Here is a 15,541-nt window from a genome sequence, read left to right on the forward strand (position 1 = left end):
CGACAGAAACAGGAAACGGTCTCTGTTTCCATGGTTTCACTAATGCTCAAAGAAAACGGTGAGCATTTGAAAACAAGTTGGCGTCTTCCAGGAAAACTACGGGAACCGGTGACCAGTGTCCCCCAGCAGCCACTCACCGACCAATCAGAGAACAAACATTTTTCTCTATCAACCGGCGGTCACTGCGTCATCACCAAACGGTCTCTTACTCCTCTGAGCCCCCAGGATCACATGTCTAACGTCGACTATGGTCACACGGCTGCAAAACCTGACCTGACCTCTGACCTCTGCAAGGTCATGAGCTCGGTGACGATCCTCAGATACTGGCTCATCTTCTCAGAGACTCGCTCCCTGCTGGACAGTGGAGAGAATGTTCGCAGGACTCTGAGTCACCTGTTTGATGTTACCTGTGGCGGCGACATGCCCGTGATTACTGGTGTTTGCTCTGCGACAGACCAGGCTGCCTGCTCTGTGGTTATTCTCAGTTTGGACACGCAGAGCAAACGGGACTTCGGGCCCACACACATACAGGTTCCATTTATAGCAAACACAGAGATTAAACTTTATTTATAAAACCTTTATTGAGATTAAACGGTTCAGATTACATCACTGAGACGTGTGCTCATGAGCAATGACAGCAACAGCTTCAAAGTGGCCCTTTCCATCCTCAGACAAGCAGAGCAGCTCTGCTTTGTTTTATGCAGCCTTTCAGGTCGACTCTGTCCCCCTTTCTTGTGATTGGCTGCCCCTCTCTGTGACATCATCCAGATGCAACAGTATAAAGAAACTGGGAAAAAAAAGAGTGTTCAGAAAAACCAGCATGGCAACAAACAAATACCAACACAAAGCCCGATGTCAGGATGTGTCCGTCCATCTTCTATATACAGTCTGTGTTGGTTATGGCACGCCTCCACGGGATGTTTGACACCGATGAGCAGCTGAAGCGCGACAGCTGAAAACCTTTGTCTTTGTCTTTGTCTTTGTCAGCTTCTTATCATGCATCAGGTTTTGGTTACTGGAAGCTGCTTTCTGTTTCTGTTGCTGTTGACTGACAGCAGCGGATAAACTCGTCTATTTATAGAAACACCTCCTCACTTTCACTGCGCTGCCTCACCTGTTACCTGTCTGAGCGGTCAGGTGACCCAGTCAGTTTACATCACACAGGTAACGTGACACCGAGGCAGCAACAGGTGATTGAATACTCGAGTACAAGCTCCAACATGCGAGCGGAGTCGTGGATGCGGTTACTTCAGGCTCTGCTGCAGACGGAGGGTCTCACACGTCTGCACAGCGCATGCGTCAGGATCAGTACAAGAAACCAGTCTCCTTATTTTTATCCTCCGGCAGAATGTGACCCGGTGATGTAAACACTCTCAGGGACCAATCAGAGATAAGCCCCACCTTCACCTGAGGCTACACACCTTTTTTACTGTCTTGTGCCACGCAGCATGCAGAGCCACGCTGCACGTGTTTCAGTAAAGTTTCAGGTATTTAAAGTCAGAGTATAGGGAGGCGTAAAACTCTGCCCCCTGGTGGTGAGTTTAAAGTTTGCACAGGGTAATTACAGAAAGGACGAACTGGTATGAACATTTTTATACTTTAAACCTTTTTCTGCCCTGAGGAGGCTAAAAAAGCGCCTCCTGGTGGCTCTGCACCACTTAGACCACCTAAAGAAACAGTTTAAACCGGTGACTTCTCGCCATGCACAGGTGTTATGAAGCCTTAGCATCGGGCTCTAAACATGTTAAACATGGCAGTCTGTGGAGGCTGCCTCTGCTGGACATCAGAGGCACTGCAGCTTCCTGTTGTAGTGTGGCTCCTCCTCCTCCTCCTGATTTTAAAAGTGTGGCTTTTTTAAACCGTGTAGAAATTAAAACCTGAATGTCTGCTCTCTGCAGTAAAAGCACCGTCTGCTGACAGCGAGGTTGGCGTCACGTCTAATTACCGCTCTATTATTTTTGTTTACAGGTCGAGAAGCCAGCGGGTAGTTGTGGCGGTAATTACTGCTGTTGTGTGTGTCACAGTGGCGATGACAGCTTCCTGTTGTCGTGCAGCTCCCTGTGGTGAAAAGCCCACACTCCCTCTCTGCCTCGTTTATAATTCATGCTGCTCTGGTCCTGGCGGGTCAGGCTGGGAGGGGGGGGGTAACCCGAGCTCATCTCCACACAGCTGGCACAGGGCGGTCCCATCAGAGGCCGGTGTTTGGTGTGACGCAGACCGAGGCCTAGTTTTGATTTCGATGCGTTCAGGTGAGTCAGACAAATGAGCGGTGTGACCGCGCGGCCTGTGAAAGCCTGCAGAGCCACTTAATGGAGCCGGGGGCAGGAAATCTGCCTCACCTGTGCATTTCCTGCTGTCACAGCAGCGTTTGTGATGAGGAGCCGGGGCCGTTTCAGAAATGTTGCTGATCCTATGACAGCGCACACACACAGGCCTGACATCCTGAACACACACAAGTGCTGCTGTGGGTGCAGGCGGTCCTGATTCTCCTCGCCACCGTGGGTCATGATCCAGGACCGCCATCACCAGCTGAGCGAGGGGCTGGTCTGAGAGGAGGTGTTGTTGTTGTTGCAGATTTTATGGATTTCAGTGCATCCTCTTCCTGTTTATCTGTTCTTGCTGTGTCTACGTCAGTGTGACCCTCTCCAGCAGCTCATCGTCCTCTGTTCTCGTCATCACTGGTGAGGAAATGCAGCCCCGTGATTGCTCGGGGCTTATTTTTCTCACCTGGACTGCAGATATCGAGGCAGATAGTTTACAGATTTGAAATAAGATGATAAAAGTGGATATTCAGCTTAGCAGGCAATTTATTTCTAAGAACTTTCAGAAAACTCCCTAGCTGCTGTACACCTGACACGACAAACGAAAAACAGTAACCACAAACAATCAAATCAGCACATTAGATTAAATTAAAGCAGGAAAGTCAGAGTCACTCTGGCTCAAAAGCCAAGGAATAAAAATGGGTTTTAATACATGCTTTAAAAATGGACAATCAGGGCTCTAGACTAACTTTTTGCCACGGTTGCACTGGTCACTCAAATTTTTCAACCGCATCGCTCAACACCGCAGTTTTACATGTGCGCTTTTTTGGGGGGCAAATTGCAGTCCATACAGACAATATTGATTTGTAAATGATTAACTAACAATCTTGTGCTTAAAGTGCTTTGGCACTCTTTGGCAATACTGTAGACAATGTTAAACTGAATCATCACACTCTTTTAATCTTTTCTTATTACCCACAGCTACATCCACTTCTGTCGGGCCTAGGCTGCTCACTATGACTGGGTATCATCACTGATTTCTATAATCCATTTGATTCGATTCAGTTTAGCCTCAGACAGTCAGAAATATTATAATTCTGATCATTTATCAGCACTGATACATGTGAGACTTCATCAGAGGTGTGAGCATCACAGCAGAGGCCTTTGTGTCAAAGTAACTGAGAATAAAACACAGAAAAACATGAAGCAGATTTTCCTGGCCTGCATGCTTTTTAGAGCGAATAGGCTTAAAAATATTCTGCAATTTTGCATAATTTTAAAAAGTTTAAATTTCTTCAGTATTGAACAGCAGAAATTAGGCTTTCTTGTCCGAGGACATTTAAGTAAAAAAAAAAAAAAAGAAAAGAAAAGACAGCGGCCGACAGCGCTGTAAACGACGGTAGACTGGTGGGTAATAAGCGAATGAATAATGCAGAAAACAGAGATTTGAGACGGAAACTGTTCTTGAAGTACAGAGAGAGAGAGAGAGAGAGAGAGAGAGAGCTGTGCATGAAGTGTGATTTTTATCGTGGTGGAAGCAAAACAGCAAAAGTCAGAGGGCATTCATGACGACATTGATCACATGTGAAGCGTAGTTTGCTGCTTCTTTTGCTGCTGGCTCGGCGAATTTTGGTTGGAGAGACAAAACCTGCAGCTCAGAATCAGCGCAAAAAAGACGTAAACACAGCGCAGACCCGACGCATCAGGATCACTGAGCTCCGACAGCGTGTCCGTGTTCGGGCCGTGGGGTGAGAAAGCCGAGAAAGACAAAGCTGATTCTGATGCGTCGGGTCTGTGTTTACGTCTTTGTGTGGAATCTGTGTACCTGCTCTCATTTACTGTTTGGTGGTTGTTGAAATAGTTTTGGAAGCTTTAATCTGAGAATCTGGCGTTTCTGGCAAAACACAGTTATATTTAAAAGTCAATTCAGGATTTAATGAATCGATATCGCTTTATTCAAGCTACTCACCTCCCTCTTCCACCTGCACTTTCAACTGGACCACGGCCAATCAGAGAGGTCCCGCCCCTGACTATCTCTGATTGGTTTAGTCCACGATAGGGGCATAATGTGTGTCTGTTGTTGGCCACACGGAGAGTTGCAGAGATTTTTTTTTTTTTTTTTTTTTTGTTACCCGAACAGTGCAACCAAAGATTTTCTTTAGTCGCACCATTGAAAAATTTGGTCAAATTAGTCGCACTCTAGAGCCCTGACAATGAAGGGACCTCTCTGATGTGCAGGGGCAGGTTAGCAGCTCGTCAGCTGCCCTGAGAAACATGGGGGTGAAGGTGGGGGCAACACTGTTTAAGCCTTTAAAGTCAAACTCTAAGATATGCAGGCAGCCAATGGAGTGAAGCCAGGATGGGAGTAATGTGCAGCAGCAGACGAGAGAGTATTATAGTAATCCAAACGAGATGAAGTAAAAGCATGGAGTCCTGTTTCAAAATGCGGCCTGGTTGAAATAGGTCTTACCTTTGCCCAGTGCCTTAAATGATAAAAACTGGACTTGACAGTAGCCCCAATTTGAGGGTCCAATTTAAAATCACTGTCCACCTTAAAACCCAAGTTAGTAACAACAAGTTTAAAATATTCTGCCAGGGGTCCCAAATCAATAGAGGAGGAATCACAAGGTCCACTACGACCAAACACAATCACCTCAGTTTTGCTTGAATTTTGAAAAGTTTAGGGCCATCCAAGTTTTTATATCTTCTGGACATGTAGGAAGTGGTTTAATAGAGAGAGCATCTCTCTGCTTCAGAGGCAAATAAATCTGGCAGCCGTCAGCATAACAATGGAATGATATTCCATGCCTTCGGAGGACGGTTCCCAAAGGCTGTAAATGCAATGAAAAATTCAGAGGCCCTAGAATTGAGCCCTGCGGGACCCCAAACAAAGATGTTGTGGTCTACATGGTCACCTGTGATTGGTCAGCAGACTGGAAAGCTTCCAGAAAATTAGCGCCTGAGTTTTCATGTGCAGATGGATATTTGTGTGAATGTCATTCATAGCCGGATGGTCCAGCAGCCGGTCTGTGCAAAGGCTTCAGGCAGTGTGGCTGCTCGGGTTCTTCTAAATCACTGAACACTGCAGGAGGCCTCAGACTCATCCTGCAGCAGAAGCCCAAAACAGCCACACTCGGGTCGGTCGGAGTTCGATCCCCAGCTCCTGCAACACCAAACCAGAATCACTGATGAATATGGGAGGAAACCATCCATCAGTCCTTGATGTTTGAACAGGAGAAAGAAAAATCAGTCAGGATTGTCATCAACCCAGTGTCATCATAACACATCCCTACCAAGAAGATGATCACAGAAGATTCACGGGGTTAAACTTAGCCTGTCGGCTTGTTAACGAGGCCTTTCCAAAGGTCAGGTGAAATGTCATTTGTGTAATTAGGAAACATTTCAGTCGGTACGCTGTAACACTCATCACTGACAACCCGACTCAAGTCTGATGTAGAGACGTCTGCCGCCAAACCGAAAAGCTTTGAGCAGAAAAATTTTATTAACAAATATATAAAAGTCATGCAGCTAAAACATAACGCTAACCTAACCTAGCCTAATCTGCCCGGTGACCCGTGAGGGGTTATCGGGGTTCACGTGGCAGATGCATGTAAGCTTGTTGGTGTGAAAGCTAACATCTTCTAGTTTGTAAAAGAAGATAAGGATGATTGATCTGACCGACCGAGGACGAGGACGCTGCGCGTCACCCGAGGATGCTACGTAACGTTTGAATGTGAGCTCGTTCTCAGAAAGCATCGACTGGTGCCAGCTCATCATGTTCCAGATCGAGATGCAGAAAACACAACCACAGCTCCGACCAAGAAATGCGACACACTGCAGTCATCCAGAGAAGACGGCGCCAGGGTGTCCACGCCCTCTGGATGTCGGCCTCACCACCCAGAGGTCTAGATGCTGCATGTGATGAAGATGAAGCTGCCTAACAGCGATGGGGGCTCCTCCTGCCTGATGAGTCTGAGCTCCACTTTGACTTTGACTTTATTTGGTAAAAAACGACCTGTCTTTATTTTCTGTCACTTCCTGAAGCGTTTGCACAACCCTGTAGCTAATGCAGTGCCTTTCCTCTCGTAGTCCAGACCGCTCTGCACTTCATGCTAACTGCTCTTTACATCCAACAGCCACCGAGAAGCCTCTCAGACCTCGGCATCATCACAGTGTCCATAATGGACACTTTTTTCCGCCGTCACTTTAAGAGGAAGGACGCCGCTCTGCAGGAGGACGTGGGTTCCAAATCCTGCCACCAGCGGAGGCCCAGTGTCGCCGTGCCCACCAGCAAAGCCCGCCGGAGGTCCACCGTCGGGATGCCTTCCACTGCTCTAGCCCAGCGGCGTCGCTCCAGCGTCCAGCCACCGTCAGGGTCGCTGTGTGCTGGTGGGGGGCGTCTGGCAAAGACGGACTCACGCAGCAGGTGGGCGGGGCACGCTCGCAGGCGCTCCAGCACTACCACGCCCAACCTCAACCCGAGGTTCGCCGTTTGCCGGAGAAAGGTGGGAAAGTTGCGGACCATCGACACCCACCTGCTGGGGCCGTCCATGCTGCTTGCCAGCCTGATCCAGATGGCTGAGGAAGACGAGGAGGAAGAGTGTGTGGCAGCGGGGCCGCTGGCTGAAGAACAGCAGGTGGAGGTGATCAGCGGCGCCAACAACAGGAGGAGATTTTCACGAGCCAGCAGCCTCCTCTCAGATGGCGACGACAACAGCAGCCATTTCTCCACCACTGACGACAGCCAATCAGAAGCCAGCCAGCTGTCAGAGGCGGAGCAGTTGGCTGAGGAGGAGGAGGAGAACACCTGCTCCCCTGTTCCTCACTTCTCCCGAGCCTCCAGCCCGTCCGTGTCCTCCTCTGCCACACTGGAGGTGATGAAAAACACTCCCCTGCTGCAGTCGCCGTCCCGCCCACTGATCCGGGCGCCACGTTGCCTCCGGAGGAATTCCTCTCAGGTGTTTACGGTAGACTGCTCTCCCTACGGCTGCTGCCGCACCTCCACCCAAAGGAAGAGGAGAAGGATCTCCACCATCTCCAAAGCTGGGAGCCCCTGGCCTGGAAAAGGCCCGCCGTTGCCTAGCCGCAAGACCTCGGTGTATTACCTCAACCACCCGGGCTTCTACCGTGGTGCCGGCGCGCTGAGCCCGCTGGGGCCCCGCGGCCATGACTCCTGCCTGGAGAGCTGGAGCGCCTTCCTGCTGTACGTAACCCGGCTCAGCAGAGCGAGAAGCTTCCTGTCAGGGCGCCGCAGATAACCGCAATAAATATCAAATACACACACACTTTTTAGAAAAATAATAACAAATAATAAAACACACAAAAACTGATCGGTGATCTGCTCTAACGTAAAACTTCTCTGTCAGCAATGAAAGCTGTGGGAGTGCACCGTACCTGCACAGGTACAAGAATGTCAGCCCTCCAAAATAAAAGTCTCTGCTTGCTCCATTTCTGTCATAAAGCCATAGACCTGCAGACGCCTGCTACATTTAACAGTTAGAAATGTTGTGGTTAATGTTTGTCCAGCCTCAGATTTTTCACCTCTGTGGAATAACAATGAGGGTAATGAAATGTAAAAGGTGCATTCGAGGTGAGGGCGGGGCTTCTGAGGCACGGCAGGTAGTCCGACACTCTGCGACGTGATAGAGGCGTGAATTCGGTCTGTGTCATTAATAAGTCATGAAATAAACGCAAACATCCTCCATCCTGTGTGTGTGTGTGTGTTGTCTCAGTGTTGTCCAATCAGAGTCCAGAAACCTGCACCGTTAGTTTCAGCTAACAGGAAGTATCATTTATGATGAAAGTGTGGGTGTGGCCTCATTTAGCCAGTGGGTCTTTACCCCTGGAGCCACAGATAATCTACCTTGAAAGTCTCACAGTGATTTCAGATCAGACGTCACTCACATGGATACAGCCGCCGTGTGTTTATGAACATATCAAACCCAAACAGCCCAGAGGAGGCGTGGCTCCTCCTCCAGCGGCGTGGCTCCTCCTCCAGCATTGCTGTGCTCTGAGCGCTCTCTTGTATGAAATCGTGTGAACACTTTATTAACACTGTCTCTGGAAGCAGAGCCGCTCCTTCAAAGTTCTCCTGGTCTCTTGTCTTTGCAGGAAAGCCATCTCGAAGTCGGGTGCGCAGCACGCCGGGACTCCGGCCAACGTGTCGACGTCCAGTCTGAGCGAGTCGCCGCAGGAGCTGAGCAGCACCGTCGACTGGAGCGTGAGTCGACTCATCAGCTCGCTCTCCACACAGATTTAAACGGTTCCTTCAAAACGACGCGTTTCTTCTGGTCCGGACACAATAAATTTATTGATCTGAACAAATTTAACCCTAATCTAACCCTGGCGCCATAAGGTGAGGATGATGATGATAAAGGTGGTGGATCACCCCAACGCTACACGGGAGGAGTGATCCACCACCTTAATCATCATCATCATCCTCACCTCATGGAGCTACAGACCGAGACAGAGACTCATGGTTTATATTCTGAATATCGCTCCCCGAGCTTCCTGCTGACGGTCTCATAGTTTATTCCAGCCTCGTGCAGGTGTGCAGCACGCACATGATGAGCATCTGTGATTGGCTGATTGGCACTGTGCACATGAATTACAATCTGTGGGACCCAGGATATGTAGATGTATAACCTTTAGGTTGATTTTCTGTCTCTCTCCTTGAAATAAAACCACACCGTTCATTTCTCTGTGAGCAGACCTGCACATCCAGCAGGGATCGATCCGTCTTCCCCGCCGTAGCTCGTTACGAGGAACATGTCGCTGTGCACATCTGTCCTGCTGCGCTTGTTTTCACCTTTGAAGCTGCTGTGTTTCTGTCGCAGGATAACGCCCAGTACGGCGACCACATCTGGTTTGAGACCAGTGTCTCCGGAGACTTCTGCTATGTTGGAGAGCAGTACTGCATCGCCAAGTCTCTGGTGAGTCCGCCCACTGCCAGGGAAAGCGCTTTTCCTTATTGATGACGCCAGTTTGTGTTTAACAAATCGTCTTCCCTCTCTCACCCCAACCGGTCGCGGCAGATGGCCCCGTTTTTCCTTCCCACTGTCGCCAAAGTGCTTGCTCACAGGGGGTCATATGATTGTTGGGTTTTGTAGGGTCTACCTTACAAAATAAAGCGCATTGAGGCGACTGTATCTGTGATTTGATGCTGAATAAAACTGAATTGAACTGATTTGGAGTTTGAAGGGCTGAGAGGATGATGTTGAGGAAAGCTGCAGGACTGCCACATTTGGCACCTTCTGTCTACTGTCATTTACTAGAAAACATCCTGAAAAATGAAACACAGATTAATTCCCTCATGAAGCTGCTCAGCACGACGTCTGTGGGAGTTTTTTGAGTAACTGGATCATGATTGATATGATAAAGTGAGGCTGTCCGGCAGTTTTCTCTCTTTTAGCTCTGTAAAGAACTAAAAGCACAAAGCACAGGCTCTGCTGGTTTCAGCTCATTCATCTCTAAATCATTCATTACAGCTTTCAGATTTAAATGATTGATTGATTGATTGATTGATTGATCATACTTTATTCATCCCGAGGGAAATTGGGCTAAGGCTGCCAGCCGTGCCGTGCCGATGAGTAAATCTGATGTTTGTCTGCAGCAAACAGACAAAGGGAGGAAGAAATGCGCCGGGTGTAAGATCTCAGTGCACACCGTGTGCTTGGAGCAGCTGGAGAAGGTAAAAGCAGAGGCGCCGCTTTGGATTTACGCCCTCGGGTGTTTCCTGTTTCCTCTCCTCACGTTTCTCCTGTCTTCAGATTAATTTCAGGTGCAAGCCGTCGTTCAGGGAACCCGGATGTCGAGCCGTTCGAGAGGTCAGTGAGAGCAGATTCATTAAAGCCTGAATGCTGTGCAGAGACGAGTTCTGTTAACCAGCTGTTGTCTTTCAGTCCAACGTCGTCCGGCACCACTGGGTCCACCGGAGGCGCCAGGCGGGCAAGTGTCGACAGTGTGGGAAGGTGAGCGTCCGCTCGCCGTCAAACGACGTTTTTGTTGTTTAAGTTGAAAAACGAACAAACAGAGAGCCAAGAAGGCGATGAGAAAACTGTTTATTTGATCCTTCATTACGTTGGTGTAGTATGAACGAATGTGGGGTGTTCCCCAAAACTGTCCAGCTGACCGAGTTGGAGTCTTTGCTGGGCCAATGCTGGCCCCCGGGCCTTATGTTTAACACCTTGGTTTAGAGGAGCCTCTTATTTCAAACTGATGTCAGAAGCTTTGGAGCTGAGTGCGACTCGTGTTTGAGGTAACAGAGGCAAAAACGAATAAATGACGACTTATAAGAACGGAGCAGCGTGCGCGATGAAGACTACACAGGCTGAAGACGAGATGCAGGTGTGCTGAAGTTAACCTGAGTCCTGTCTCACCCACAGGGCTTTCAGCAGAAGTTTGCCTTCCACAGCAAAGAGATCGTCGCCATCAGCTGCTCGTGGTGCAAACAGGCGGTGAGTGCTCGCTTTAATCTGTTCAGGTTCAAAGTTCACTGAGAAAGGCCGACGAGCCAAACCGACTGTCCCAGTCTGACCCGACAATCGTGCAGGTGCTGGATGAAGCTCTCAGGTGACTTCCTGCCTGTTTCCCGCCACAGTCAGCTGACTTCCTGTTTGTGTTTCAGTATCACAACAAGGTGACATGCTTCATGCTGCAGCAGATCGAGGAGTGCTGCTCTCTGGGCGCTCACGCCGCAGTCATCGTCCCGCCCACCTGGATCATCAGGGTCCGCAGGCCACAGGTACACACGCACACACACACATACATACACACACACACACACACGCACTGATGTCTTTGTCCTGTCTGCAGTCGTCGCTGAAGTCCAGTAAGAAGAAGAAGAGGACGTCACTGAAGTGCAACAAGGCGAGCAAGAAGGGCGGAGAGGTGAGGAAGTGACATCATCATTGTTTTGATCCTGACAGCTGATTGGTTTAAGCTGTTAGAGGTCAGACTGAGAGCTCTGAGGGTCACGTCTGTTCACGGCGTTGGTGCTCACGCTTTAACCTTTCTTTTGGTTCTGAGGTCCAAGATGGCCGCTGGAAGCCCTTCCTGGTGAAGCCCCTCCCCTCTCAGCTCATGAAGCCTCTGCTGGTGTTTGTGAACCCAAAGAGCGGTGGGAACCAGGTACGGTCATCCTCCAATCACTCACAGAAGTAGGAAAACGCTCAGAATACACTGCACAGCGAACCCGAAGCCCAAAACGCAGACGCAGAGTGGCGCTGGGACATCATGTGACTCCTGTGTTTTGGATCGTTTCCTCCAGCTTGTCACCAAACACCCGTTTCTGTCTTCTTCTCTCAGGGAGCAAAGATCATCCAGTCCTTCATGTGGTACCTGAACCCGCGGCAGGTGTTCGACCTGACGAAGGGCGGCCCCAAAGAGGGGTAAGACCGCCCACTCACATCCTGTGACCTCTGACCTCACGGCTTCAGTTAGACCAAGCAGATCGTGGAGCAACGAGAATGAACTTTGACATCGTAACAGTTTGGTATTGTAAACTCAGCTGCTGTGCTAACCTTTGACCTGAAAAAGGTCCAAAAGAGACACACTGAGAGCACAGGTAGCTCAGCGGATAGGAGGGCGGAGCCTAAATCGAATGAAGATGAACTGATGAAAACCGATAAAAACTGATGAAAACTGAGGCGAGTGTTACGTGAACAAACTGGAGTCTGTTAGATAGATATGATCCAAACCACTGCAGCGCAGCACCTGCGATAACTACAGCGTGCTCTAATCGTGTCACCACCTCTTCACCCTGCACTCCCTCAGTGACCTTAAATATGCACAGCAGCAGATTTGTTGGCCTTTCTTCATCTGTTCAGTTCTTTCTAAACTCTTCTAAACTATTCTGGAGCTTATCTGTGCAGTCTACCTTCCTCCCTCAGCTTCCTCCTCTGTCCTGCACTCACATTTTAAAACCTGTCGTGTTTCCTGCAGGCTGGAGCTGTACGCCAAAGTGCCCAACCTGAGGATCCTGGCCTGTGGGGGGGACGGCACCGTGAGTCACAGACGCTTTATTCCTCACCAGTATTTAACCAACAGATGATGGTTTGTCATCAGCGTGTCTGTGTGTGCGCAGGTGGGGTGGATCCTGTCTGTTTTGGATCAGCTGAAGCTCCGCCCTCAGCCTCCTGTGGCCATCCTGCCACTGGGGACTGGCAACGACCTGGCAAGGACTCTGAACTGGGGAGGAGTGAGTTAGTTCCACCACCAGTTTTGATCATTCCCAGTTTGTTCTCATTCTTGAGAGAAAGCTGCTCCTGAGCGGCTTTGCATGGTTCACAGTCAGAATAATCCTTCTTTTTATCAGACCGGGCCGCAGTGTAGCCGCTCAGTCTGAAGCAAGCCACTTTAGCCCCTCCAGGCCCCTGAAATACGTCCTGTCTCCATCTTATCACCCCCAACCGCTGACGGCTGCCAATCCCTGTTAGAAGGAAAGGGAGGTTTTCCTTCCCACTGTGGCCAAAGTGCTCACAGGGGGTCATCTGATTGTTGTTCTCTGTGCTTTACCTCACAATATAAGGCACCTGTGATTTGTTGCTATATAAATAAAATTTAATTGAATATAATTTAAAGATGAATGTGTGAGTACAGGTGTTATGGAAATTAGCTGTGGGGACCAACAGTGAGCAGAGGCAGCTCACTGCTGCCTCTGCTGGACGTCAGAAGAACTGCAGGTTGTTTTGTGGAGGTTCACAAAAATTCAGCTTAATCATAAAACTGGAGAAGCTTCACTGCAGTTTTATACTGAAGCACGTTCATCCAGAGCACTCGTGTAGGAAAATCATCACGTGCTTCTTCTTCTTCTGTGAAAATAGGAGCCAGTATTGCTCCTCGTATAACTCCTATTCTTCTTCTCCCAGGGCTACACTGACGAACCGATAACGAAGATCCTCTCGCACGTGGAGGATGGCAACATTGTGCAGCTGGACCGATGGAACCTGAACGTGGAGGCAAACCCAGAGGCGCGGCCTGAGGACCGCGACGAACACCAGACAGACAAGGTGAGTTTAACGTCCAACCGTGAGAGCCGACGCCCACCCGAGAAGGATCTGACGGTCCGTTTCATTCTACTGCTTCCTCTCAGCTCCCCATCGACGTCTTCAACAACTACTTCAGTCTGGGCTTCGACGCTCACGTCACACTGGGCTTCCATGAATCCAGAGGTCAGTACGCTCACAGGCACGTCCTGAAATCCACGATCATGTCTTTGTATAGTTGAGCTATTCCTCCCCCTGACAGCATGTCCACCGCTGGTTTAATAAAAGATGACTGTGTCACAGTTTACATCCATGCTTTAAAATGGTTCTAGCACCAAACCTGTTCCCACATGCTAAAGATCAAACAAAGACAGGGACAGGACGCCGCCTTGTGGTGAACCAGTGCATGACGCTCGCTCTCTAACAGGATTATTACTGCTGTAAAAGATTCAAACAGAGGAGAAATCAGCAGATAAGACTCCAGGATGACGCCGCTCCACGAGTTTAGGTTAACAAGTTAGAGAGAGTGTGGCGTCCTCCGCTCCTCTGTGGGGCCTGGGCATTCAAATAATACAGTTAGTAAGTTAATGGGTTAAAATGCCAAAGCAGTAAAGAAGCCGGTCCTGCTGGGTATCTCTTCCTGCTAAAAGGAACTTCTTCTGCCCCACTGTCACAAAGTGTGAAAGCAGGACGTGTCAAGAACCCGGACCGATGAGGTCGAAGGTTTTACCCTCTGTCAGGCTGGACATCTCAAAGGTCTGGGGTAAATAAAGTCAGCCGTGACGCACCAGAAATATTCCCAGAATTCATTCCTGTTTCTTCTGGGTCGGCATCGAATCGCTCAGATAGATGTTCAGCACACGAGCTGGCTCTGTACTCGAGTACTCTGCAGGCTCTTCTTTGTGGGCTGTGGGGTCTGTTTGTGAGCTGAACTGTTGGTTTGATCTTTTCAGAGGCCAACCCCGAGAAGTTTAACAGCCGCTTCAGGAATAAGATGTTCTACGCAGGGGTGAGTGTGTCCTCGTCCGGCTGCTGTGCTGGTCATTCACACGTAAACATGTCTCTAATGTGTGTGTGTGTGTGTGTGTGTGTGTGTGTGTGTGTTTCAGACGGCCTTCTCAGACTTTCTGAGCGGGAGCTCCAAAGACCTCGCCAAGCACATCAGAGTGGTGGTGAGTCGGGCTGAAAAGCTTAAACACACGTGTGACTGAGCGTTGTTAGAGGTGAGGGAGCGCTTTACGGCACAATCAGCTCGATGACAACTAGTCAGTGACTGTGATGCACCCGCAGCATGACCCAGCAATGACGTGTGAAAGTGAAAGTTCTTGTTTTGTTTTTAGCTGATTTGCTTTATGCATGGACTGTAGATAAAGATGGCTGTAGCCACGCTAACATCACCCGCTGGGATGTGGCGTTTGAAGCCCGAGTTTCCGTGCTTCGCTGCCGTAACGACATTTAAACGAGAGAGTTTCTCAGGCCTCTGCGGCTCACAGCTGTGGCACGAAGCACGTCGAGCAGCGCACTCCTTTATAAATCCTCGCTTCCTTCCTTCTCAGTGCGATGGGACGGACCTCACAGCCAAAGTCCAGGACCTGAAGCTGCAGTGTCTGCTCTTCCTCAACATCCCCAGGTACATCTTCAGCCTGGTAACAACCATGTTTCACATGCACGCCGTCTCTGTGGAATCCAGCGAGTAGATAAACTGGAGATGCTGTGTTAAAGTACAAGTGCGCGCTTGGTTTGACTACCTGCTGCAGGTACTGTGCCGGCACCACGCCGTGGGGGAACCCCAGCGAGCATCAGGACTTTGAGCCTCAGCGGCACGACGACGGCTGCATCGAGGTCATCGGCTTCACCATGACGTCTCTGGTGAGCTTGCAGCCGTGCAGCCACAGACGGCGTAGCCTACAAACACCACATCAGACCACACCGTGCCCCATCACAGAAATACATTTACTGACACTGTTCCAGTTAAATCTTTGCTCGTTTGTCTGCAGGCCACCCTCCAGGTGGGCGGTCATGGTGAACGCCTCCACCAGTGTAAGGAAGTGACCCTCACCACCTTTAAGTCCATCCCCATGCAGGTGGACGGCGAGCCCTGCAAGCTGGCACCGTCCGTCATTCACATCAGTCTGCGGAACCAGGCCAACATGGTCCAGAAGGCCAAGAGGAGGATCTCCATGCCCCATCTCAATGAGTACGTCTGGTGCACGCACTGACTGACCTTTCATTGGTCGCTCAGTAGATTCCTTTGCTCTCATTGGCAGTCGCGGTAACAGGAAGCACTGAGCAGAC

The 15,541-nt window shown here is 49.7% G+C and overlaps 1 protein-coding gene across 6 annotated transcripts in view; it reads left to right on the plus strand.

Moving 5' to 3' along the window:
- dgkzb (diacylglycerol kinase, zeta b) overlaps positions 1 to 15,541 on the plus strand; it is a 43,937-nt gene that overhangs the window by 18,684 nt on the left and 9,712 nt on the right. For 2 of the 6 annotated variants that reach the window (XM_013266161.3, XM_013266160.3), the window contains exons 2-20: positions 8,373 to 8,481; positions 9,098 to 9,193; positions 9,874 to 9,951; positions 10,031 to 10,087; positions 10,163 to 10,231; positions 10,646 to 10,717; positions 10,888 to 11,004; positions 11,076 to 11,150; positions 11,289 to 11,390; positions 11,568 to 11,650; positions 12,204 to 12,264; positions 12,346 to 12,459; positions 13,130 to 13,270; positions 13,354 to 13,432; positions 14,200 to 14,255; positions 14,356 to 14,418; positions 14,803 to 14,876; positions 15,004 to 15,115; positions 15,244 to 15,443. In XM_013266161.3, coding sequence (XP_013121615.1) covers positions 8,373 to 8,481; positions 9,098 to 9,193; positions 9,874 to 9,951; positions 10,031 to 10,087; positions 10,163 to 10,231; positions 10,646 to 10,717; positions 10,888 to 11,004; positions 11,076 to 11,150; positions 11,289 to 11,390; positions 11,568 to 11,650; positions 12,204 to 12,264; positions 12,346 to 12,459; positions 13,130 to 13,270; positions 13,354 to 13,432; positions 14,200 to 14,255; positions 14,356 to 14,418; positions 14,803 to 14,876; positions 15,004 to 15,115; positions 15,244 to 15,443 — 1,758 coding nt within the window. Of the gene's footprint in view, positions 1 to 5,882; positions 7,465 to 7,880; positions 8,286 to 8,372; positions 8,482 to 9,097; positions 9,194 to 9,873; positions 9,952 to 10,030; positions 10,088 to 10,162; positions 10,232 to 10,645; positions 10,718 to 10,887; positions 11,005 to 11,075; positions 11,151 to 11,288; positions 11,391 to 11,567; positions 11,651 to 12,203; positions 12,265 to 12,345; positions 12,460 to 13,129; positions 13,271 to 13,353; positions 13,433 to 14,199; positions 14,256 to 14,355; positions 14,419 to 14,802; positions 14,877 to 15,003; positions 15,116 to 15,243; positions 15,444 to 15,541 lie in introns of those variants that run through there. The other 4 variants (XM_013266158.3, XM_013266157.3, XM_025908989.1 and 1 more) reach the window with 4 other exon arrangements.

The sequence above is a fragment of the Oreochromis niloticus genome, linkage group LG7 (assembly GCF_001858045.2).
Source record: "Oreochromis niloticus isolate F11D_XX linkage group LG7, O_niloticus_UMD_NMBU, whole genome shotgun sequence".
Classification (NCBI taxonomy): domain Eukaryota; kingdom Metazoa; phylum Chordata; class Actinopteri; order Cichliformes; family Cichlidae; genus Oreochromis; species Oreochromis niloticus.